At 52.8% G+C, this 22,919-nt stretch overlaps 1 protein-coding gene across 5 annotated transcripts in view; it reads right to left on the minus strand.

Annotated features, from left to right (window-relative positions):
• LOC113224859 (pro-neuregulin-2, membrane-bound isoform) overlaps positions 1-22,919 on the minus strand; it is a 196,416-nt gene that overhangs the window by 8,377 nt on the left and 165,120 nt on the right. The window contains exons 4-6 of one of the 5 annotated variants that reach the window (XM_026454476.2): positions 15,519-15,639; positions 8,888-8,946; positions 3,630-3,653 (exon numbers count right to left, since the gene is read on the minus strand). The exons of 1 other annotated variant lie outside the window; for it this stretch is intronic. In XM_026454476.2, the coding sequence (XP_026310261.1) occupies positions 3,630-3,653; positions 8,888-8,946; positions 15,519-15,639 (204 nt within the window). Of the gene's footprint in view, positions 1-3,629; positions 3,654-8,887; positions 8,947-9,321; positions 9,399-15,518; positions 15,640-22,919 lie in introns of all 5 variants that reach the window. 3 more of the 5 variants (XM_026454475.2, XM_026454474.2, XM_026454477.2) reach the window with 3 other exon arrangements.

Below are 22,919 nucleotides of genomic sequence, written 5' to 3' on the forward strand. Positions count from 1 at the left end.
GGGAATGCCTTTGTTTACCCCTGCAGCCTGGTCAGGGTGTGGCCCTGGCCCACACCAGGCCTGTCTCTGCTTGTGAGAAGCCCGCCAGTGGCACCATGGACCCCTAGCATCTAGGAAAGTACTGGTGTGCTGAGGAGCTGAGCTAGGCTGGGCCTCAAAGCCCTCCCAAAGGCCAACTGTCCTCTTTACCCTCTGCTGCTACTGGGGCAACCCCCATCCTTCTAAAACAGAGAAAACCAGGAGGAAGAAAAAGTAAAAGGTGACAGCGCTAGCTATAGTCAAGGCTACAGCCCAGAGACCCCACCCCTGCACACCACACCTGCTGGCTGGTCCCTCCACACTGTGCCCTCCTCCCAGCTCGGGAGGAAGTGGAGGCTGGACCTCAATGCCTTGGTGGAGCCCTGAGAAATGTCGCTAACCTCTTGGGCTTGCAGCATATCCTGCGGCAAAGGTGTACACACCAGGAAACACCCAGGGCTACAAACCCTCCAGACACACAGATATTTCTTACTATGCCTATCTGATTCACAGACAGACCCCTTCACTCACACACACACACCTGCACAAACATATGCACACACACAAGAGTTAACACACACTCCGGCCACAGGTGCATACACACGGCCATGCCCACTGACACACAGTCAGATCGAGTTGTAAACAACCAGACCTCCACCCTAGGTCCCCATCTCTTGGCTCTGTGCCCACAGCCCTGGCTCTAGCTCTCACGCCCCATTCACCTGCCTCACAGTCAGGCATGTGTCTCCATCACTCCTCTGAGACCACTCTGGTCACAGGCACCAACAACTTCCAGGCCACCAAGTCCTGAGGTCACTTGCTTCCTTCCCAGCTGATCCCCTCCTTCTAGGGCCCACACCCCCTGGGCTTTGGAATGGTTGTCTCCCTCCTACTTCACTGGCTGACCTGTCTCTGTCTTAGCCATGCTTTCTTCTCTTCTACTAGCTGGGAAGGTAGAAGGGCCTGGGCTCAGGTTTTTCTTTCCTGCACCTGCCCTCTCTCCCTTAGTGATTTAACTCAGACTCAGACTTTAAATACCATCTGTTTGCAGACTCTCAAATTTATATGTCCTGCCCTGACTGCTCCCTGAAGTCTGATTGTGCCAGATGGCCCTCCATTGAGTCTGCACCCATTGGCAGCCTCTGTCCCATCAGACATGGATGACAGGACTGGTTCCCCTCGCTCCATGCTGTTATCAGACTTGTTGAGTTTGCCAGTCCAGGGGGTGAACTGTGCTGTCTCAGTGTAGTTTTTATTTCCATTTCACTCATGAGTGAGGTTGAGCATTTTTCCTATTGGAGTCATCTGTGTTCCCTTTCTGCTTGCTATTCATGTCCTTTTCTCTGCGGGTATTTAATCAGTTGCATCCTGCTTGGGCCATGTTGGGCTCCAGACTCATGCATCCAAGGGTCATGACCAAACAGAAGCCCTGCTTCCTTACCCTCTTTCCAAACTCTTCTTCAACTCTTCCCAGCTCATGGGTGCAGCATCACTTTTCCTGTTGCTCAGGGCCCACACCTTGGGCTCATTCTTGATTACTCCCTTTCTTCCCACCTACCCTGATGCCAGATCCAGCTGCAAGTCCTCGCAGCTCCTCTTCCCAAGTAGATCCTGGGTCTGATTGAGCCTTACCATTTCCATTGCTTCCAACTTAGTCCAGGATGGTGTCACCTCTCACCTGGAGATGGTCACCTTCTGACGGGTGTTTCTGCTTCCACTCCTCCCCACCCTGCCCCCAGCCCAGGCTATTGTCCATCCAAAGCTACATTTATTTACAGCCATAAAGCAGATCATTTTACTCCCCTGTTTAGAAACTCAAGACGGTTTCCCACTGAGACTCGAATGCAACCCAAAGCCTTACCATGGCCTCTGAGGCCCCCGGCTGCTTGGTCCCAGCCTTCTTTTTGGATCTCATCTGTGGTCCTCTCCCTGTGTTCACTGTGCTTCAGAGCTGCTGGAAGTCTCTCCATCCACTGAACAAGGCAAGCCCACTCCAACCACACAATCACTATACCTGCTGTGCCGCCCTCTGCAGGACTCCCCCCTGGTTGTTTGCAAGGTTGGCCACTTTTCATCAGGTCTTAAAACAGATGTCACCTCCTCAGATAAGACTTCCCTGACCACTTAGCTACACTAGCACCCCACTCCAGCCAGGCACTATCCCATTACCTCATTTTATTTTCTGTGCATCACTGAACACCACCTGATGTCTTTCCTGTTTGCTTGTCACCTGTGAATGTGAGCCCAGGAGGGCAGGGACTGTGTGTCAGGTAAATTCTGTTCCATAGATGTTTGTTGCATTGGTGAGTGGGTGAATATACAGACCAGCCTTATAGACACTGACGTATGTGCACACTCATACTCATCTCCATGCACTCACAGTTCCACCTGCACAGTGTTCAACCCTTGACACAAAGGCATTCTACAGCCCCTCCACCTGCTGCCGTCCTGCCCTGAAAAACCTCCCAAGGTATATACTCTCAACAACACACACGTACCTGCAGATTCACCCCTGTGCACCCTGCCACCATCACAGACCCCACATAGACTCAATGCCTCTCCCACCACCCCATCACAGCCAGTTGCCATAAACGGATGCACTCTTACACACACACTTCGCAGTCTATCTTCTACTGAGAACAGCTGACAGAGGATAGGTGGTGGTGCTAGGAGGCCTCCCCAAATCAGCTACAAGAGCAGCCTTTCCATAATGGTAGGCTCTGTACTATGTCTGAGATCCCACACCACCGCAGCCCCCACCTTCTGAGCCCCTGCCTCTCTCCTGTTGTCATATGCCTGGACACTTGAGACTATGGATGAGCCTCCCGGCACAAAGCCAGAGAGCCAGAAACACTAACCCCTTCAAGTCCCTTCTAGCCCAAGGAGTCTTCCAGGGGCCAGAGGGTGGTAGGAGCAGGTGGCAGGAGGACACATTTAAGATTCTGAGCTGAGAGACAAGGGGCAGGTCCTAGAGGCCAGCCCAACCCAGACCCTGGCTGGTCTTGCCAATGTGGGGTCACATCATGGAGGGAATGACAGCCTCAAGCAGATGGCAAAGCCGGGCAGACAGACACAGGGAAGGGACGGAGGCAAATAGAGTTATCAGCTGCTGGCCTGGTGCAGGATGAAAAGCAATGGACATGGAAATGGGGAAAGGAAAGAAGACTAAAGTCAAATGGAAAGGGATGCCTCTCTGCACAACTCTCGAAACCAGGCTTCTGTGGTTCCTGGACACCAGCCCTTCAAGGGGCCATGTTCACACGTGGGGCCTGTCTCTTGTCCAGCCAGCCTGTGGGGCTGCACTCAGCTCAGGAGGGGGCCCTCCCCTCTGAGCCTTCCTAGCAATAGATCTCCCCTATGTGAGGGATGCTACTGTACACCGAGGGCCACGGTCCGAACCCCTGAGTGCCCTGTTGTTCATGAGCTTCTTTCGTCTCCTGCTAAATCAACGTAGTTTATGATAGGACATCTTGATGGGGCCAGGAGAGATTTTTGGAATCATCCCTTTTCCATTTTTTGGAAAGGAAACCAAACATTCAGCACACATGGCATCGGAGGCTGTGAAGAGGGGCCACGCAGATGGTGCTGAGTGACACACAGAGGTTTCATACCCTTTAATTCAAATCCAAGGTGCTCTGGCAGTGCAGAAGAGAGGAGGGTCAGAAAGGGAGGGGTGGAGGGAGAGAGACAGGTGGACAGGGACAGGGGGAGAGAGAGAGAGACAGAAACGTTGGTCAGGACTCCTCAGACACCGGGCAGCCAGCCTGCGAGGTGAAAGCAGGTTAGTAGTGTCCCCTCCCAGCCTCCTGAGCTCCTTCCCTGACACCCAGTCCCTAAGAGCCCCAAGGAGGGTAGAGAGAGGAGATGTTAGAAACAGCAGGCAGGGCAGGCTCTTTAGAGATGAGCTGTGGGGTTAGTACCTGGTGGGGAGGCAGAGGCACAAGTCAGTTGGCAAATGTCCCTGGGAGGAAAGGTAAGTGGGGGTGGGGTCTCAGGAGTTCCCCTGCTCCTCCCAGCGGTCAGTGCCAGGCCTTTAGCATTCTCAACTCTCAAGCCTTCCTGCAGACAGCTTGCCCAGCTGCCTCGTTGGGGGCCCTATTTTTTGTTTTGTTCAGAGTGCAGGCATGAGGTCCCTAGACTTGCCCCATGTCCCTGCTCTGCCCCACAGGCCAAGCTGGCCTGTCCACCTACTGGGAGCCCGGGGGGGGGAGCCTCAGAGTCTGTGGGAGGGAGCAGGAAGAGGAAGAGGATGAGGCTCCAGATAGCAGGTCACTTCTCTACTTGACACCCCAACACCCTAGAAGCCTACAGGGCTGAGTCATGGTGCCTGAGCCTGATTTCACTACCGAGAAGAGCAAACTGCAATTCACAGGAATAGACAAGTGGGTTCACTTGTAGAATGTCTGAGCTCCTCAAATGGTGGGCAAATGACAGTCTTGGAAGTGGGATCGTGTTTTGAATGTGTGATTTCAGGACCCTGGGATGGAGACCCCCACATCATTGAAGGGTTAAATAAAAGGACCCTGACTCAAGGGTCAGCTCTGCACTGACCTACTGCTGTGCCACCCTGAGTGATACCAATCTAGTTAAGTCTCAGTCTCTTATCTGTTACGTGGGCATCAGGCTGGGGCATAGGATCCCGGGAGGTTTGCAAACCTGGCTGAGCTTCTGAATTGTCCAGACTGAGGAAATCTGGCTCTGAGGTGGGAGCCCAGAAATCTCAACAGTGTTTTTAAAAAGCTCACCTACCATTCTAACGTAGCAGCCAGCATCGGTGTACAGGCTGGAGTCTCAGTTTCATCCCTAATTCACTATGTGGATATGGGTAAGCCATAATCCCTGTTTCCTTGTCTGTCCAAAGTGCTTGCACACAGCTAGAGGAAGATGTGAACAAGCCTGGAAGGCATGAGCTCAGCATGCATGCAGGGCCCCGCTCCTCCTAGCCTGGATCTGCTCACTCTCTGGCTTCCCCAGGTGCATAGTCAGCTCCATTAGATCCAGGGAGGGTGTGACACTGTGTCTGATATTGTCATCTGCCTTGGAGGAAGGCGAGCATGTGGCAATCTGCAGGAAGTCCTACGCATTATCCATCCCTGGACCTCTCGTCTACTTCCTGATAGGGATTCCAGAGGGTTCTGCATTTGGAAAAGGGCGGGAGAGCAGGGTGGCTCCGAGCCAGGGACTGTGATGGCTCTGACTAAAGAACCTGGAGGAAGATCCTGGGGCTTCAACCCCCCAGTTCCATGCAGAGACCACACCAATGAAGCATTCATTACTCCTAGCCCTTCCAGACACAAGCCCTTCTTGTACAGCTATTAAATCCCAGGTTGGGGAGTGACCTGGACGTTTTGGTTTCTTTGCAGTCCCACTCTGACTGCTTGGAGGCAGGAAAAAGTTGCCCTAAGTATAGTTTGTCCACTCCTTTCCAGGGTGTCCCAGGGCTGGTCAGGCGTGCTGAGTAGAACAGCACAAACTTGACAATTCTCAAAGAACCCTGGTGCACCTCTCACTGAGTAGTTAATGCTGTGGCCCAGGGACCCTTCAGGCAGCTGCAAAGCTCACATTATTTGGATATCTAGCCCTGCTGCCCTAAGAGAATAGCCCAGGTTGACCACAACACCTGGGATGCAAAGAGGATTGGGTTCATAGAGCTGGTCTGGGCCCCACTTTCCGACGAGGTTGTTGTATTAGATGAGGCAGCTGAGGCCCAGTGATGCTAGGACACTTTCCCAAGGTCACACAGCAAATTAGGAGGCAGAAGGGAGACTGGAGGCCAGATCCTTTGGTCCCTTGGTGCTAAGCGATGGCTTTCCTGCCCACTGAGTTTCTGGGCAGGCCTGGCCGGGTATTGCTGAGGACAATGACCATCTGGAGAAGTGAGCAGGGCTCCCAAAGCTCTTTAAGTGTTTTCTTCTGTGTCACTCCTCTGGGAACCGAATAGTAGCAGCTGCAGCTTCTAGGGCTCCTAGCTGGCCTCCTGTTTGAGTCAAAGGCCAGTATTGTTTAGAGTGGTGGCTGGCATGATTGGTGGGGTCACCGAGGGCTTGGCCAGTCACTGGGTAGGCAGCTTTCTCACTGGGAAGCGTGGGATGGAACATGAGGGGCCTATGGCTGTGTCCGCCCCAGCAAAGAGAAGACCTTCCCACTCATTATGTTCATTGGCTGCCACTCAGTGAGGGTGGAGTGGCACCACTGAGTCACAGGAAGGTCCTATTAACCAGAAATTTGCATATTGACCAGTAACCATGGCAACCTGATGCTGGACTCCTGACAGGGCTGTGCTTACCAGACAATATGCAAATTCTTCATCCTGGACATGTCCCATGACATACAGTCATAGGGTGCCTGGACAAGGAGGCAGATGTGTGTTCAGATGTGAGCATGAGCTCCTGTGTTTGCACAGGTGCGTGCAGGTGTGAGCACATGCTCATGGGTTTGTGCATGTGTGCAGGTGTGTAATAACATGATTGTGTGTGGATGTATGAGCCCGTGCTCACACGTTTGTGCTTGTGTGCATGAGTATGTGTGCTCTTTTACATGGGGACATAAAGATGGACAAGCTTTGACCTATGGGGAGCGGAGGGGCTGTTTGTGGAAGAAAGAGAAGCTTCAATGTGCTATTGCAGTCACAGGCTCTTTCCTTGATCTCTGCAAAAGATAACCTGGTCTAGATGCTATCTGGGCAGGGTGTGAAGGTTGGACACTTTGCTCAGGATGTGCTGGGAGTCAGCCTCTAGGGGCCTGATGCTGCCCACCACCCCCATACCAGCTGTAGCTGGGAGAGGTACTAAATTGCACTCCAATCACAATGGCAGGCTCTCTGCTAAGCCCCTCATATGCCGCAGTTCATTTCATCCTCACAGTAACCCCACAGGCATCGATGTCATCATCCCCATTTTACAGATGAGAAAACAAATTGAGAAGTTAAAGAGACCCCAGAGCTAGTAAGCTCAGCAGCTGGCATTTTTACTGAGGTCTCTTTGAATCCGAAGCCTGAACACTTAAGCCAGCACTTTACACTACCTGTTCAGTAATTATCTGCTAGAGCAGTACATGAAGTGCTCTCTGGGAAAGTGCTTGAAGAGCATAAATCCTTTATGAAAAGGTAACAGTCAAGCTACTGAACACACTAGGCAGAAGGGCCTGGACTGCCTTTGCAGGCTCTTTTCTGGGCTCCTGGGACCCTGCTGACCTTCCTAGCAGATTTAGGCTGAAAGCTGAAGCAGCGCAGCTGGCAGAGAGGCCTTGGATAGCGGCCCGGGTTCCGGAGGCTCGGCTGCTCTGATTCAGGACAGGCTGGGACTCCCCGTCCAGAACAGTCCCACAAGCCTGGGACGCTCTCTGCCAAGAGGAATATTGCCCCACTGTCTCTCTCACCTGGCCCCCAGCTCTGCCTGGGCTCTGCCTTCTCCTGAGGCCCCTCCTGCTCTACAGTCCTGCACTCAGGGCTGGGTATGACTCTGAAATAATTGCAGAGCCTGCGTTCTAGAGAGTTCTGTTGGGCCACATGTCCTGCCCACAGGCTCTGCCCTTCCTCCTTGGACTCTCACACTCTATTAAGATAGTTGACCATCTGGGCCAAGCAGCTCCCATCCCCCAGGGGTCCCTATGCCCCTTTGGGGTTGGGGTGGGGAGTGACTTGCTGACCTTTTGTGCTGTGGTCTGAGGAGGACTGGGAAGGATCATTTCTCCACCCTGAGACCTAAATCCCCAAACCCCTTTTCTCCAAGGGCTACCTACATGGTCCCCTGGATCCCACCTTCAGCACCTCCCAGAGTTCTACCTCCCAGTATCCAGTGCCATATGGACACTCGGCTCCAAACTCCTCTTTGGGCCCAGCTGTCCTCCCTGGAGAAGAGGAGGTGGCGGGCGGGGGGTGGTGGCAAGCAGTGGCCTAGCCTGCTCTGCAGGATGGGATGGGTGACTGGGGACAGGCCTTGCAAGCCAGCGGACCCCTGGTCCTCAAGCAGAATCGATGGCCGGCCAGAGGCTTTTCATTCTGCTCCACCCCCACCTGGTGGTGCTGGAAGGAACTGCTCTTAGGCCCCCCCCCCCAAAAAAAAAAAAAAAAAAAAAACCCACCCCATAATTATGGCTGGGTCCCTTGGGCCTCGGGGCTCACTTTTCTTTCTTCCTTCCTTTTCTTTTCTTTTTTTTTTTCTTGGCAAAAGCGAAAGCTCCAACCTCAGAAGTTGAAGAAAGGAAGGGAATAAAATCCTAGATGGGAAGATTCAGACCACAGAGGTGCTGGAGTCACCAGTTACCCCTCAATTCCTCATTTCCTGAACTTTTTAGCATCTCCAGCACGAACCCCTGCCCCCTCTCCCACCATCCTGTAGCCACATAAATATCTTTGGTATTCATGGAAACCATTGCCCTGGATCCTGCTCTCCCTTAATTCCTCTTCCTTTCCCCTACCCCATTTCCAAACCCCCAAAACAAACAAACAAACAAACTCTGGCCAGACTGGACGATGGGCTTTCTGAGAACTTTTTTTCTCTCTCAAACACATAGGCATACACACGCACGCACTCACTGCCAGCCCCACCGGTACCCTCAGGCAGCCTTCAGAGGCAGGGGAGGGTTCTGCAAGTGCTTCCTCCCATTCTGGCCAGGCTGCCTGACCCCAGAAGTCGGGAGGAGGCCTGGGTGTGGCCCTGGCTGCTTCAGAGAGAACTTGGCATTCCTGTGCCCAGGAGGTACAGTCCACATGTGGAGGTGGGGGTGCCAGGGGGCGTTTCTGTCTCCTCTAAGGAGCGCAGGACACCCTCTGCATTTCCCCGTAGTCTTGCTAAACAAGGCCCCATCCCTCCCCAGGGGGAGACTGTCAGTCACCAGGGAAGAGAAGAAATAGAAGAAAGAGACATACTGGAGAAGTTGACCATTGCGAACTGCTGACACCTGTCCCCGGTGTATCCCACAGGACACCTACCAAAAGAAAGAAAACCAGAAAGAGAGAGCCAGGATAGCAAGACACAGGCATTGCAACACCCCGGCACGGGCTCCTGCCAATGCCAGCTGGGTTCCTTGCCACCGTTACCATTTGTATTGGCCTTGCCACTCTGCCCCTTACCTGCAGCCCTGAACTTTAAACCCAAGGATTAGGCCAAAAATGAAAACAAAGCAAAACAAAACAAAACGAAAAGAACTAACAAACCAAAATACAAAAAAGAAAAGAGAAACAAAACAAAACAGCCAAAGATCAAAACAACCAACACCCCTGGCCCTATGCCCTACATTGGGGGGACTGCACCCGGAAGCTTTCTAAGGAGCAGGGACTTGTGTTTGTATCTTCAAACATACTTTGCTTAGGATCTGGCATGTACAATCGCAAAGGCAGTTTCTCCAAACATCTCTGTCCGAAGAATCCATTTGGACATCTGGAGAAGGAAAAGGGGAAAAATCACAGAACAAACTGGCATCATCCGCGAGGCTAAGGTTAGAAATCAAAGTGCACAGTGATGAATGAGAAAAACCAAGTCAGGCACTTGGGGTCATACTTGTAGCTGAAGGGACTGGAGTCAGGGCTGGGTGGAGGGCTCTGAAATCTCCTCAAAAATCTGTCTAATAGATGTGGCTCCATGGGTGGTGGGGAAGGTGGGGTGGGTCGGAGGGAGGATGATTTAGGTAAGTGGGGTGAGGGAAGATGGGAAGTTGTCCTACTGGTCATTGAGACTTTCCTTCTTACCTGCCTGTTGCCCCATGAAGCAAGAACTGTGGCCTCTTGGTGCCAGGCAGTCAGTCAGCTGGCAGGGATCTGGGAGCCTTAAGGAACACCAAGTTCTTGGGAGCTACTCCTCCCAGGACCGACTGAAGGATTCTCTCCTGGGCCCTGGGCAGGTTTTCTCCTCCAAGAAACAGCCCCCAGAAAACTCAAATAACTTGGGAATGCTGTTCCCAGACTGCTGTGTATGTCTATGACAAAGGTGACCTAGGGGATATTTTATCTGTTCTTTCAAAGAGAGTTCTGTGGCCAAATCAGTGTAGGAAATACATTCTCAGGGTGCCCTGTAGAGTTGCAGTGTACCTTCACCTATGAAAGACTATGAAAGTTTCATAGGAGGAAACAGCTGAACTTTCCATGTAAGTTCTCAAATTTATTTGTGTTTCAAATCTATTTCACCATGGATATTGTTTTTTGAGGAACCCTTGTGGAACATGGTTTGGAGAAGGCTGCCCCAGTGCAATGTACATGGGGAAAGCTTAGTAGGGAAATGGGAAGTTGGGGAGGAGTTGGAATTATCAGCATCCCAAAGTGGGCCTTCCTGATACCAGGTGCAGGGAATCTGGCCTCAGGTAGCAAGGACCACAAAAGGGATTGGAGCAGGCTCACTGGGGGACCCTGGAAGCCTGGTCCACCTCAAGGTCCTAGCGGCAGCCAGCCTGCGAAACTCTTCCATTTTCCCATGACCTGTTTCTCCATCACTGCCTGGCCCTGCCCTGGATCTCATTCTCCGATCTTGCCTTGCTTACAGCTCTAAAGCAACACCCGCTCAATCTCCCTGACCTTGTCCCTACCCCCAAGGTACACGTTCTTCTGCTTTCTGGCTGCCACCCCTCTCCTCAAGCGAATCTCAGATTTCTTGCAGAAGTCTTGCAGATTTCTGGAGGACATTCCCACCCCTGTACTCTCTTCTGAACCCCAGCAAGGCTAGATACCTAAGGAGAAGCTTACAGGCAGGGCTGGACCCCTTCCCCACATCCCTACTCAGACATGGGTCTATATTGCCTCTGTATCTTCTTCCTTAGGAAAGTAGCTAAGTTCATCACCAGTGTCCCCCTCAATAATAGGCTACCGTTCAAAATTAATCAATGTAAACTTCCTCAAGAGGCAGGTGTACTCTACTTCTTAGCATTGCAGCATATGGCAACCGTCAGGAAGCCACTTAGGCTTACAGTAAGTGGTAGCTATTGGTTGTGACAGATACTCATGAACATCCCGTGACCTCAAATCTGGAGGAGTGGGGAATGGGAGTGGTGGGTGAGCAGAGGGCTAGAGTTTCTTTGGGCCTTGATGGCGTCTCCCCCAGGGGAGGCAGGATGTTTGTCCTGTAGCGGTAGGAGTGTGTGTGCAGCTATGCCTGGCTAATCAGGGGGTGGTGGAGGGCTGGGAAGTGTGTCAGGAAAGTGGCACGGGTGGGGAGAGGGTGCATGCTCATCTTGTTGAACAGGGTGGCTTGGAGGAGGAGACTGCCATCAGCTCCCTTGTCAACACATCCTTCTCTGATCCCTGGCCCTTGTCCCTATTCATCCCAGATCAGGAAAATGGAGATAGTGGCTAAGGCTTCCCAACAAGCTCCAGCCAGGCTCAGCTCTTGGAAACTGATGAACACTTGTGATGGGGACTAGAGGGGTAGAAGTGATTTTCAAATGTAAGTGCCTTTGGGAGTGGAGGATGAAGACCTAGGAAGTTGCCAAAATGACTCTTGGGTTCCACAAAGGAACAAGAAAGAGATAGATGTGTCTGTGTCCAGTGTCTGAGATCAGCCTAGCTCTTGGAGGCAGGGAAACCTGTGTGTGTGTGTGTGTGTGTGTGTGTGTGTGTGTGTGTGTGTGTGTGTGTGATAGAGAGAGAGTGGGGGAGTACAGGGGCAGGAGGGGCAAGGGGAAATTTATTTCCATTGCTGACAAGCAGGCCTGCTGTCCTAAGACCCTTGGAGACCAACGATAACTCCATACATCCCTGTGGCCCTTATCTCACACCCAGCCTGGACTATGCTGACTACATCCTTACATCTTTCATGGCCGCTGAGTTGCACAACATTATGGTCCTAACCTTCCTTCCTTGAGAAAATGTGCTCCCCACTGGCTGAACAAAGCAAAAGGCACTGGGGAGGGGCACAGTGAGGGGTGGTGGAAGGCTGACAGCTACTGCTGTTTTTTGGGGCGCTAGCTCCGTCAGGACACTCCTATTTTTCTCCTTAGTCCTGTTTGCTGAGGATGAGTCACATTCAGGAGGCTGGGGCTTCCCTAGAGAAGGCTTTGGGGGCGAGCTGGGCCTACGGCCTCTCTAACCTGCACCTAATACCAGGGTAAGAGAGTATGGGGTACATTAGCCTATCAACCAGGATAGGAGTCTGAACTCAGCACTGGGGGTTGGGTGGTGGTTGGTGGTTCCCACTGAAAATGGGATTGACCCTCTGATTTTCAGGGGGCACAGAGGACAGATTAGAAGGAGCAGCAGGTAACAGCCTTCCCAGCCTTTCCCACCAGGTCATCGGCTATGACTCTGGGAAGGTCTGTCCCCAGGGCTGGAGAAGAGCAGGGTGAGAGAGGGGCAGAGAGGAGAGCCCATGGGCTGCATCTGGGGTGACAGAGAAGTCAGGACCTCTGCCTTCCCCTTTTCCCACCCCACCTCCCGGGCTTCAGTTTCACCTTTTGGTAGCCTGGGGATAATGCCATGTGTGCTGCCCTCACCCGGGGGAGGGGGTGGATGAAGGATGGCAGTGTGCCCCGGGCACTGGAGGGAGTGAAGGGCCTGTGAATTCATGAGACGGGTGAAGATGTGGCGAGGATGAGCAGGCAGATGGGGGTGGGATGGGGAATCACCCGGACATGGGCGGGGTAGGGGCAGAGGGATGAGGAGGATGAGCTGATGGGAAGGGGAGGCATGCCACTGGTATGTGCACAGGGCTGGAAAGAGTCTTGTTCTGTCATCATCCCCTGAACCAGTCCCCAAGAGTCACGCACCAACCGTGCTCTACAAACACACGGAGAGAAGAGGAGAAAGCAGCAAGAGGGACTACAGAGGCCCCTGTCTGGCCCAGACAGGGGACAGTCACCTTGATTTGGACTCCCATTTTCAAATCCCCCTACGTTGTCTTTTTTAAAACAAAATTCAGTATCAGTGACACTGTTTCTTTTGGCACTGAATTCCAGAAAAACAGGAGGGACGGAGTGTGCCTGCTTTCCAACACTCCCTGCAGGGCTCTGAACCAATACACAACAACAAGTGTAAGAAAACCAGGAAGGAAAACTGATTTTTATAGAAACTGGAATGAAACTGACCAGTGTAGTTTCATTATCCAAGCTAAGCGGAAATGCAAAAAAATCAAAATAAAAAGTAAACAAACAGCACAAATGGTAAGACGTGAGTTCCGTTTCCTAAATTCTTTCCTTTTTATTCCATTCAGGTGTCATCAGGAACCCCAAGAGGCCTGCCCCCCTTCCCCCGCAGCTCGTCCACCCCCCGAATGGCCTCTGGGCTCTGCCCTGCCCCCCCCCCCCCCGCCCTTCTCCAGCACAGCCATGAGGACCTGCCGTTCTGACCGCATCTCCACTAGGGATGCCCTCTCCCCCGAGGGCTAACAAAGGGAGTCAGGCAAGTTGGTTCCAGGAACCTTGACTGGAACCAGGGGAGGCTGAGATGGGGAGGTAGTGGCTCTGGGTACCAAGTTCTAAGCAGTGCAGCTTCCCTTCCCTGGTGGGGAGGGGAACAGGGCATCATCTTCACAATGGCTCAGGCTCTTTCCTCTGCTCCTCTCAGATTTAGCTGGGCAGGACTCAGAGGTCCTAGGGGTGCAACCTTGCTGGCAGGGCCCTCCTGGAGCCCATATATCTCACCATTCCTTTGCCCACACCGAACTCTAGCACTGGAGCCCTGGCCCCCATGGCCCTCCTCAGCCCTGGCACCTGTCCTGAGGGGCCAGAACCTTCCCTGCCTGGACGAGGGCTGATTTCAGTGACAGTGCTGGATCCCTTCAAGGTTCGGGGTCCAAGGGGCTAGGGAAGAGAAGAGACCTACCTAGTGTATATGTCACAGGGAGGAGGAGGATGCGGGAGACAAGGAAAGGGGGATACAGGGCTGGGTCACCCCTGTGAGGTATTCCAGGACCCTGATGAATTTCTAGTAGATCTGTTCCAAAGAACTCTGATCAACTTTCACAGCTAGAATGTTCCCTAGGGTCTGTCATACTAACATGGCAGCCTCCTAGAGGCAGGAGGCAGGGAAGGATGAGGGGCTGAGTCTGCATTGAGAACTTCCCTAGAGGGCCTGTTGCTATTGGGACTCTCCCCCTAAGATTCGGGGAGGGTGGGAAGGAGGTGGCAGCAGGGGCAGGGTAGGGCCAGGGAGGAAGTCAGGTGAGGAGGCCAGCTGGGGCAAGAGCCATGGTTCTGCCTGGCAGTGCGGGCCGGGTCACCCAGCACTGAGGTGAGCATAAAGGAGGTGCGGCCCCTCATTACCATGTTGTTAGGTGGAGGGGTCTTGAAAAGTCCTGGCCTCCTCAGACCAGGCTCACATTCCCGGGCAAGGGTGTGTCCAGGAAGGGGGCTGTGGATCTGGAGCGGGAGATCAGAGGCATGGGAGCTGAGAAGTGCTGAGTCTGACCTTGCCTGGCGGAAGGTCAAACATCTCTCTTTGAATCCCCATCAAAGTTTTGGTGGCCTTTGCCCAGATGCCATGGGAATGGGGCAGTTTTAGCACCTTTCCAGGGCTCTAGTCTTGGGCTGCTTTGAAACACTGAAGTTATTAACTAGGCCCCCCTCCCACTTCTCCTCTAGATCTGTCCGGAGTCTGTGCTGCCCTCATCAAGCTCCCCTCCCCTCCTCACACACTCACCAGAGAATCTGTCCAGGGGGCACTGTAGGCCCAGCTGCCCAAAAGATCTGGCTGGGCCTGAACAAGCCCCCCTGACAGCCTCTCTCCCACCTGCCCTGTTTGCTATGGGGAGTGGGTGGTTCTGAGCTCCTTGGAGTTCCTGCTGGGGCCACCCTGCCTGGTTGGTGAGCAGGCTCTGGCCCCTGGGGAGGCTGAGAGGCCCCAGCCTGAGCCTCTCCTCCACCCTGACCTCCCCCATTGGATCATACCTAGAGTGGTGTCCTTGCTGGTATCCCCACATCCCATGGAGTGGGGGCTAGGGGCTGAAGGGGCACAGGCAGCACCCAGGGCATCTTTGTACAATGGGGTCCTGTAGGGCAGAAGGGCAGCCAGATCCTGAGGTCAGTACTAGGTTCTGGGCAGAACCCCTCTTCTACCCTCAAGACTACAGGAGCAAAGAGCTCTGGAACCTGTGCTCTGCCTGGCCCCACCAGGCTCCTCGCTACTGGGGAAGATGCAGCCTGGGAAACGTTCATTAAGAACAAAGTTTGGAGAGTTGCTGAGAGATGGGGAGGAAAAGATGGGGAGAAAGAGGGACTGAGGGAGGCAGAGAGAGAGAGAAAGAGAGACAGAGAGAGAGAGAAAAACCCATTGCGCAGTGCCTAGGGCATAGACTAGCATCCCCATCTCCCTAAAGGGTGTTGGTGAAAGGGTAAACATCAGGAGATGGGGTGGGTAGGGGCCTGGGAAATGGGGACTGCACAAGCCCCTGTGCCCCTTAGAGCTTATATCTCCTTATACTCCAGGAAAGGGCTAGGAAGTAGGGCAAAGCTTCCTGTCTACACCCCTTGGGGACCTCTTGTCAGTGGCTTGGAACCCTCTTTTACTAGAGCCCTCCACTTCTGACCCAGCATCTCCTACCCTGCTCTTGCCCCCAAGCCCACCCCTACTGGTCACTTACTTGCAGGAGAGCTGGTTGATGCCCTCAATGTAGTAGCAGACGCCTCCATTGACGCAATAGGACTTGGCTGTCTCGTTGCACTTCCGGGCGTGCCCCGACCAGGATGAGATGGTGGTGCTCACTGAGGGTATGAGAGACATGTGCCAGTGACCCACTGAGACCATCTCTAGGTCCTAGGAATCATCTCCTTCATGCCCCATCTCAAAACTGGAAGATGACCAGAGGCTGCAGGAATGACCAGGGAGGGGAGGTCTGGTGGTCCTTTCTAGTCACCAATAAGGCAAAGGAGAGGCCACCATGAGCTCTGCCCGTATGCCCAGTGCAACCTTGCATCCAAGCTCTAGGCAAACTTCCAAAGGCCAGGAAGATTTTCATTCTTTTGTGGGGGGAGCAAGGTGAGATGAGAGCAGGAACTGCTTCCTCTGTTGAATAAGGGCCCACTTCTCCCCTTCCCTGCCTGGCTTTCCGGGGGCTCCCCTGCAGGTGGTTGAGATGCTGATGTCTCATGTGGTGAACAAACATAGGAGGCAGTGCAGGGAAGAGACACCTACACCCGCCTGCATGGCTTGGGCTCTCATGGTGGACCAGGGAGTGGCTGGAAGGGAGCTGGGCCTTCAGGGGATGGCACCTTCAGGACACGGTCATTTTCTTTTCTTTTTTTTTTTTTTTGAGACGGAGTCTCGCTCTGTCGCCCAGGCTGGAGTGCAGTAGCTGGATCTCAGCTCACTGCAAGCTCCGCCTCCTGGGTTTACGCCATTCTCCTGCCTCAGCCTCCTGAGTAGCTGGGACTACAGGCGCCCGCCACCTCGCCCGGCTAGTTTTTTTTTTTTGTATTTTGTAGTAGAAACGGGGTTTCACCGTGTTAGCCAGGATGGTCTCAATCTCCTGACCTCGTGATCCGCCCGTCTCGGCCTCCCAAAGTGCTGGGATTACAGGCTTGAGCCACCGCGCCCGGCCAGGACACGGTCATTTTCTAAGATCTGGAGAGATGTTGGAGGTAGGAGGAACCCTAGCTTCTACTCTCTTCCCCTTCTTCAAGGGCTAGGCTAGCTCCAAACCTCCCAGAAATGCTTCAAAGGCTACTATGCCCCATCTCCATAAGCATCTGGGGTCTTCTCCATATCTCCCCACCCCAGACAGCCCCCTCCTCCCCGACCTCATCAGCTGTTGCCCCTAGAGGGAGCCTCCAGGTCTCGGACAGCCCCAGCCATATATCATGGGTTTCAAGTTGTTGGGGAGGAGACAGGGCTGGGGAAAGGGAAGCAGGCAGCTGATATGCGAAACTGAGGGAGAGCAAGGCTGGGCCTTAAGGCTGCTAGCGCAGACTGCACGTCCGATGGACTGGACTCATTTGAGAAATGAACACCACTGAAGCTCTGCTCCTCATCAGGGAATGGCATCCAGAACGCTGGCTTCAAGTGAACATTCTTGCCCCACACATCAGTTTTAGATAATGCCCTGTCCAATCCAGACTGGACAGCCAGAAGCAGGTCCTGCTCCCCTCAGCTCCCAGGGCCTCTGAGGGCCTCTCGCTCTCACCCAGCCCAGCAGTGGCCTCCTGAATGAGATGGCCCAAGCTACCCCAGCTGGCCCTGTCTCCTCAGGGGTACTGGGTCTCTCTCACTCACCTCAGTAATGGGGGTGAAAGTGAGAGGAGGAAGAGGAGGGCAGGCACTTGGCGCCCTCAGTGTTTAGACATGTGGGGAGACGGATGGAGCGCGGGGGGCCAGGAGTGTATACACAGCTCTGCCTCTGTATATGTCTGAGGAGCACGCTGATAAAATCCAGCGGGCAGGGCCGGCTTCACCGTCCCCTCCACATCATGCCTGCTGCTGAGCTGGCATCCCGGAGCCCCACCCCTGCTGAGGTCTCCCTCCTCGGCTCAACCCCAGACCCAGCTGGAACCCACGTGCTGGCTGGAACTGGAGACCTCCTGCTGATCTTTGCCCCACTTCTGGGTCAGTGAGACCCAGGGAACTAAGAAAGGGACAGAGAAGAGAAACAGCTGAGGTGACCACGCCTGCCAGTTGTAAAATCCCCTTGCTGGGAGAAGCCTCGAGGTTGTCCTGCTCTTCATTTACATGGCACAAGAGGATGAAGAGACAGAAGGCAGCGAATGTCTGGCCAGAGTGCAGTGTGTGTTGCAACAGAGCCTCAGGACTCCTAGCCCTTGGCTGTACATCCTCCCCATCAGCACCCAGGCTTGACATAAGCAGACGAACGCAAGCGCTGTGAGGACTGCAGGCCTGGGCCCTCCTGTGGGCCTTGGCTAAGCCAGAGAAATCTCAGTCTGGATCTGCCAGGCTCTGCCTGGCGCCCTCTGCAGTTGTGGGTGGCACAGACTGCCCATTGCTGTGCCCATTGTTTCACCCCAGCCGAGTGAGCAGTGGACAGCAGGGAGGATACTGGGGTGGCCGGGGCCACAGTTGCACACTTGGGCTTCTCACACATATATGTCTGTGCTCATCGGGGCCTTGAGAGGACAAGGACAACTCCTGAGGAAAGATGGGGCCTCCCCAGCCGGGTGCATTGAGCCTGGGCTGCCAGCATCATGTTGTCATGGGGACGAGGCTGGGGCCCCGGGAAGGTAAAAAGGGAAGACAGCTGGGGAGCCAGTCACAGAGGGTGTGGGGAAAAAGTGACCGTGGGTGTTTCCACCTCAGAAAGGCCACTCCTCTGTAACGGCAGGGCCTTCCCAAGACACTGCAGCCCAACTCTGCCAGTGGCGAAGCCACACTCCATGGAGATTTCCACATGGAAGGGCTGCGCTCATGCTGTGGCGTAGTTACACTGTTCTAGCACGCGTGGGCTCCTGAGGCAACGTGGTTACACCCCCCTTGTCAGTGTATCCGTATCTCTCACTATGGTCGCCCGTGTTTAGAGAAGTGAAGATGACACGGACTCTCCCTTTACACCTCCACGGGGATGACTCACAGCACCCCAAACTCAACAAGTCCAAAACTGGGCTTTGCACCATCTGCCCTACCCACCTTCTTCCCCAGTCTTCCCTATCTCAGTGACCAAATGGCACAAACCAAAGAGCTAGAGGGCATCTTTGACTTCATCCTCCTTTATTCCCCTATAGCCATCTATCGCCAAGGGTTGCCATTTCCACTTCCTCAAGAGACTCCATCCATGTTTCGCTACCTCCTCCCCTAGTCCAGGCCACCATTGTCTCTTTCTTTGATGACCACAATAGCTTCCTCTCTGGTCTTTCTGCCTTCACTCTTGCCTTCATCTCCTTTACTTTGCAACAGCCACAGTGGTCTTTAAAATATGTAAATTGTGTCAATCTTTTCTATTATCAAAGCTCTCCCGTGGCTTCCATTAGCACTCAGAATAAAGCCCCCAGCTTCTTCCCAGGTCTTATTTGGGCTTCACCACCTCTCCCACTTCATCTCCCATCTTTCTCCTTCAGTATGTTTCAGACTACACTAGTCATAGCTCTGTTCCTCTAATAAGCCAACTACTCTCCTGCCCAGGATGTTCAAAATACAACAAGTGTCTCAGGGAGGCCTCACCTGACTTCTTAAGCTGGTCAGGTTCCCCCTTATTCCCTCTCTTAGCTTCATATACTTTTGTTTATAGTTATTCTAACATAATTACATGACTAGGTGTGCAACTGTTTGCTTTTCTCTCCCCCAAGACAGAGTCTTGCTCTGTCGCCCAGGCTGGAGTGCAATGGTACAATCTCAGCTCACTGCAACCTCTGCCTCCCGGGTTCAAGCAATTCTCCTGCCCCAGCCTCCCAAGTAGCTGGGATTACAGGCACATGCCACCATGCCCAGCTAATTTTTGTATTTTTTAGTAGAGATGGGGTTTCACAATGTTGGCCAGGATGGTCTCGATCTCCTGACCTCATCATCCACCTGCCTCAGCCTCACAAAATGCTGGGATTACAGGCTTGTGCCACCATGCCCAGCCAACTGTTTGCTGTCTAATGCTTAGTTCCTTCACTAGAATGTAAGCTCCATTTGCGCAGGAGCCATGTCTGACATGTTTACCCTGAACCCCAATGTCTAGCATGGTGCCTGGCACATAACAGGTGCTTAACAAATATTTACTGAATGAATGAATGAGAAAATTAACATCTTATTCTTTGGGGGGAAAAAAGTGCCCTGTGCTACCATTGCAGGGATTAGTCTGGCATCCTTGACTGATAATGGTATCTTTTTGGTAGATTAAAGGACTGTCTCCTATTAAATGCAAATATTCCAGAAAGGTCCTTAGAGGAATGAAAATCAAAGCCACAATGAGGCTAAGCCCATGGCTGGCTCACCCCTGTAATCCTAGCACTTTTGGGAGACAAGGCAGGAAGATCACTTGAGACCAGGAGTTCAAGACCAGCCTGGGCAATGTAGCAAGACCCCATCTCTATAAAACATACACACACGCACACACTCTGAGATACCACTTTCACTAGGATGGCAAGAATCAAAAAGACGGATAATAACATGTGGTGGTGAGGAGGTGGAGAAATTGGAACCCATATGCATTGCTAATGGGAATGTAAAATAGTGCAGCTGCTTTGGAAAACAGTCTGGGAGTTCCTTAAAAAATTAAATGTGCTCATGATGTGCTCCAGAATTTCCACTCCTAGGTGTATTCCCCAAGAGATTGAAAACCTATGCTCACACAAAAACTTGTGCCCAGATGTCCACAGCAGCATTATTCATAACAGCCAAAGTGTGGAAACAATCCAAATGACCCAAGAATCCAAGCTTATGACTGGATAAATAAAATGTGGTATGTCTACACAGTGAAATAGTATTTAGCCATAAAAAGAAATGGAGTACTGATCCATGCTACAACATGGTGAACCTTGAAGACATTATGTTAAGTATAAGAAGACAGTCACAAAAGGCCACATATTGTATGATTCTATTTATATGAAATGTCCAGCATTAGTGGTTGCCAGGGCTGGAGAGAGGGAGAAATGGGAGTGGCTGCTAAAGGGCACGGGATTTTTTTTGGGGGTGACAAAAATGTCCTGAAATTAGTGGTGACGGTTATATAACTTTGTGAATATACTAAAAACCACTGAATTGTATACTTTAAAAGGTGAATTTTATGATATATAAATTATATCTCAAAAAATTAATTTAAAAAAGCACCCCGGAGGGGTAAGCCCAGGAAGTTTTGATGAACCGTTAGTGTCTTGGTGTGACTTTATCAGGGCCCCTGAAGAGTGACAGCGGCGGGGTGGGAGCCACCGCTGTGGAGATGCGTCCCCTGCTGCCCACAACTGCAGCTGCTTCTCACCGTTGCTCATGGAGAAAACTTCTGCTTGTCCTTCAAGACTCGGGCTGAGTGCCTCTTTATCTATCGAGGCCCCTTTCCCTTTGATAAATTGCCTACCTTCCTCTCAGTTTGTTAGAAAAGGCAGACCTTTTAGAGTTCAGGTTTTAGTTTCCTGCCATTTGAGGGACTTTCTTGAGGGCCAAGACTGTGACTCCCCAGAGCTCTGAGCAAGATCTTGTTGAATAGCGCTTGCTGAATGCATGACTGACATGAGTGTGCATCTATGTATGTGTGTTTTTAAACAGCCAGCCTTTTCAAGACTCCAGGTAAGAGACTGGCCCAGAGACCTCTCCAGGGCTTCCATGGTCCTATGACACCCCAGGTCAAACCTGCCTGTCCTCTGGGGCAAAGCTTGACATCAGGGGCTGGTACAGTCACCTCAGGACATTCCCAAGCTCCCTTTCACCTGCGATGAGACATCTGTTTCTCTAACTCAGAAGTGGGTTGGACCAAGCTATTGTGTTAGCACCACAAACTTCCTGCCGACTCCTCCTGCCCGCCAGTTCAGGAAGGCGGGAGTCTCTTTGTGAGCTGGCAGAGCTCTGACTATAAGGAAGGCCTAATCTGATTTGTGGAAGGAGCTCTGGGCTCCACTTGAACAGAGTAGTAGCCACCGAAGAGCCAAAGCGATGCCCACCGAGCAGCCTGCTGTTCCCCCATGGCCTCCCCGTGCCCTCTTCTGGCTGCCCCATCCCTGTAGCCCTGGTTTCCCTTTGGCCTGGGCGGGCCAAACCAACCCACTCTGGGATGAGTCAGAGGGGGCAGACCACAGGGTGTGGTTGCTGCAGGTCTCATGGGCTCCATGGATAAACAAGGAGCCTGGGCATCTCTGCCTGGGAAAACATCCCCAGCAGGGGCCTCCTGGTCCCCAGCAGTGGCCCTGTTCAGCTCTCCACATCAAGGGTAGGCTCTTGCCTGCCATGGACGGCACATGGCAGCAGAAGTGGTGTGGTGTGTGTGTGTGTGTGTGTGTGTGTGTACTGGCTAGGTGCACAGGATGTCAGCCTTAGCATGAAACTCAGAATCCCAGGATTTTGGAGGGAAGGGGCTTAAAGATCATCCAGTTCAGCCCCATAATGGGAAAACCAAAGACTGGTGGGGTGAAGTGACTTACTCAGGGTTGCATGACATAGAGCTTGGACGAGGCCAAATCTCCAAACTCTTTCCCCTGCTCTGCCCTGCCGCTCCCCTGGAGAGTCAAGAGGCAAGAAGGCTGTGGGAAGCTAGGATTCCAGATATGTCCTCAGTGCCCAGCCCAAAGGCTCCACTGTCTGGTTCCTAAACTGATCAGAGCACAGCCTGCTGAGGGCTGACAGGACTCCATGTGTGGGACGGGACTTCGGCTTATCTGAGGGGTCTTACCACCTCTGGCCACAGGCCCCAAGCCCTGTGCAAGAGAGAGGGCACTCCTGTGGTTTTCTGCATGGCAGCCACTCCTGCTTCCTCTGCTAACAGCACCCCTCTAGGGAAGTGCTTTTCCATGGAGTTCTGGCCAGGCCATTACTCACAGTGCTCTGTCTCTCAGTAGCCCCTGTGCACACACAGACAGGCCAGGCAAGGATGGCCCCACCCTCCAAGCACAGTGACTGGACAAGTGGGCCACGTGACCTGGCAGGGTCAATCAGAATCCATCCTTGTGACTGTACTTATGGACACAGAGACAAAGCTATCTCTTTTCTCCAGGCGGTGGGCTGGGATGGGGTAGATCTGGAGCTGTCTGAGGCCATGGCCTCCTCTTCCCACCCCGCTCCCCAAACATGAGAGAGGCCCATTTTACAGAAGGAAAGAATGAGGTCAGCACATAGTGAGAGAAACTGTCTTGAGCCATCCTATGAGTTCTTGGACCCTTCCTCTGAGTTCTTAGATTCTGTCACACCTGGGGCCAGTTCCACTTCCCAACTTACCAGTTTTATAAGCCAATAAATAAATCCCTTAAGATAGGTTTAAGTTAGTTCCAGTCAAGAAAGTCTTGACTAATAAAACGGGAAGGCCCCAGATCCAAAGTGGATCTGAGAATGTCTGACCACTATAGCAGAGGTGGCAGGTGCTAGATCCCACATACAGCCCACTTTCCCAAACTTGGGATAGGATGAGAGAAGT

Source organism: Piliocolobus tephrosceles, chromosome 4 (assembly GCF_002776525.5).
Source record: "Piliocolobus tephrosceles isolate RC106 chromosome 4, ASM277652v3, whole genome shotgun sequence".
Taxonomy (NCBI): domain Eukaryota; kingdom Metazoa; phylum Chordata; class Mammalia; order Primates; family Cercopithecidae; genus Piliocolobus; species Piliocolobus tephrosceles.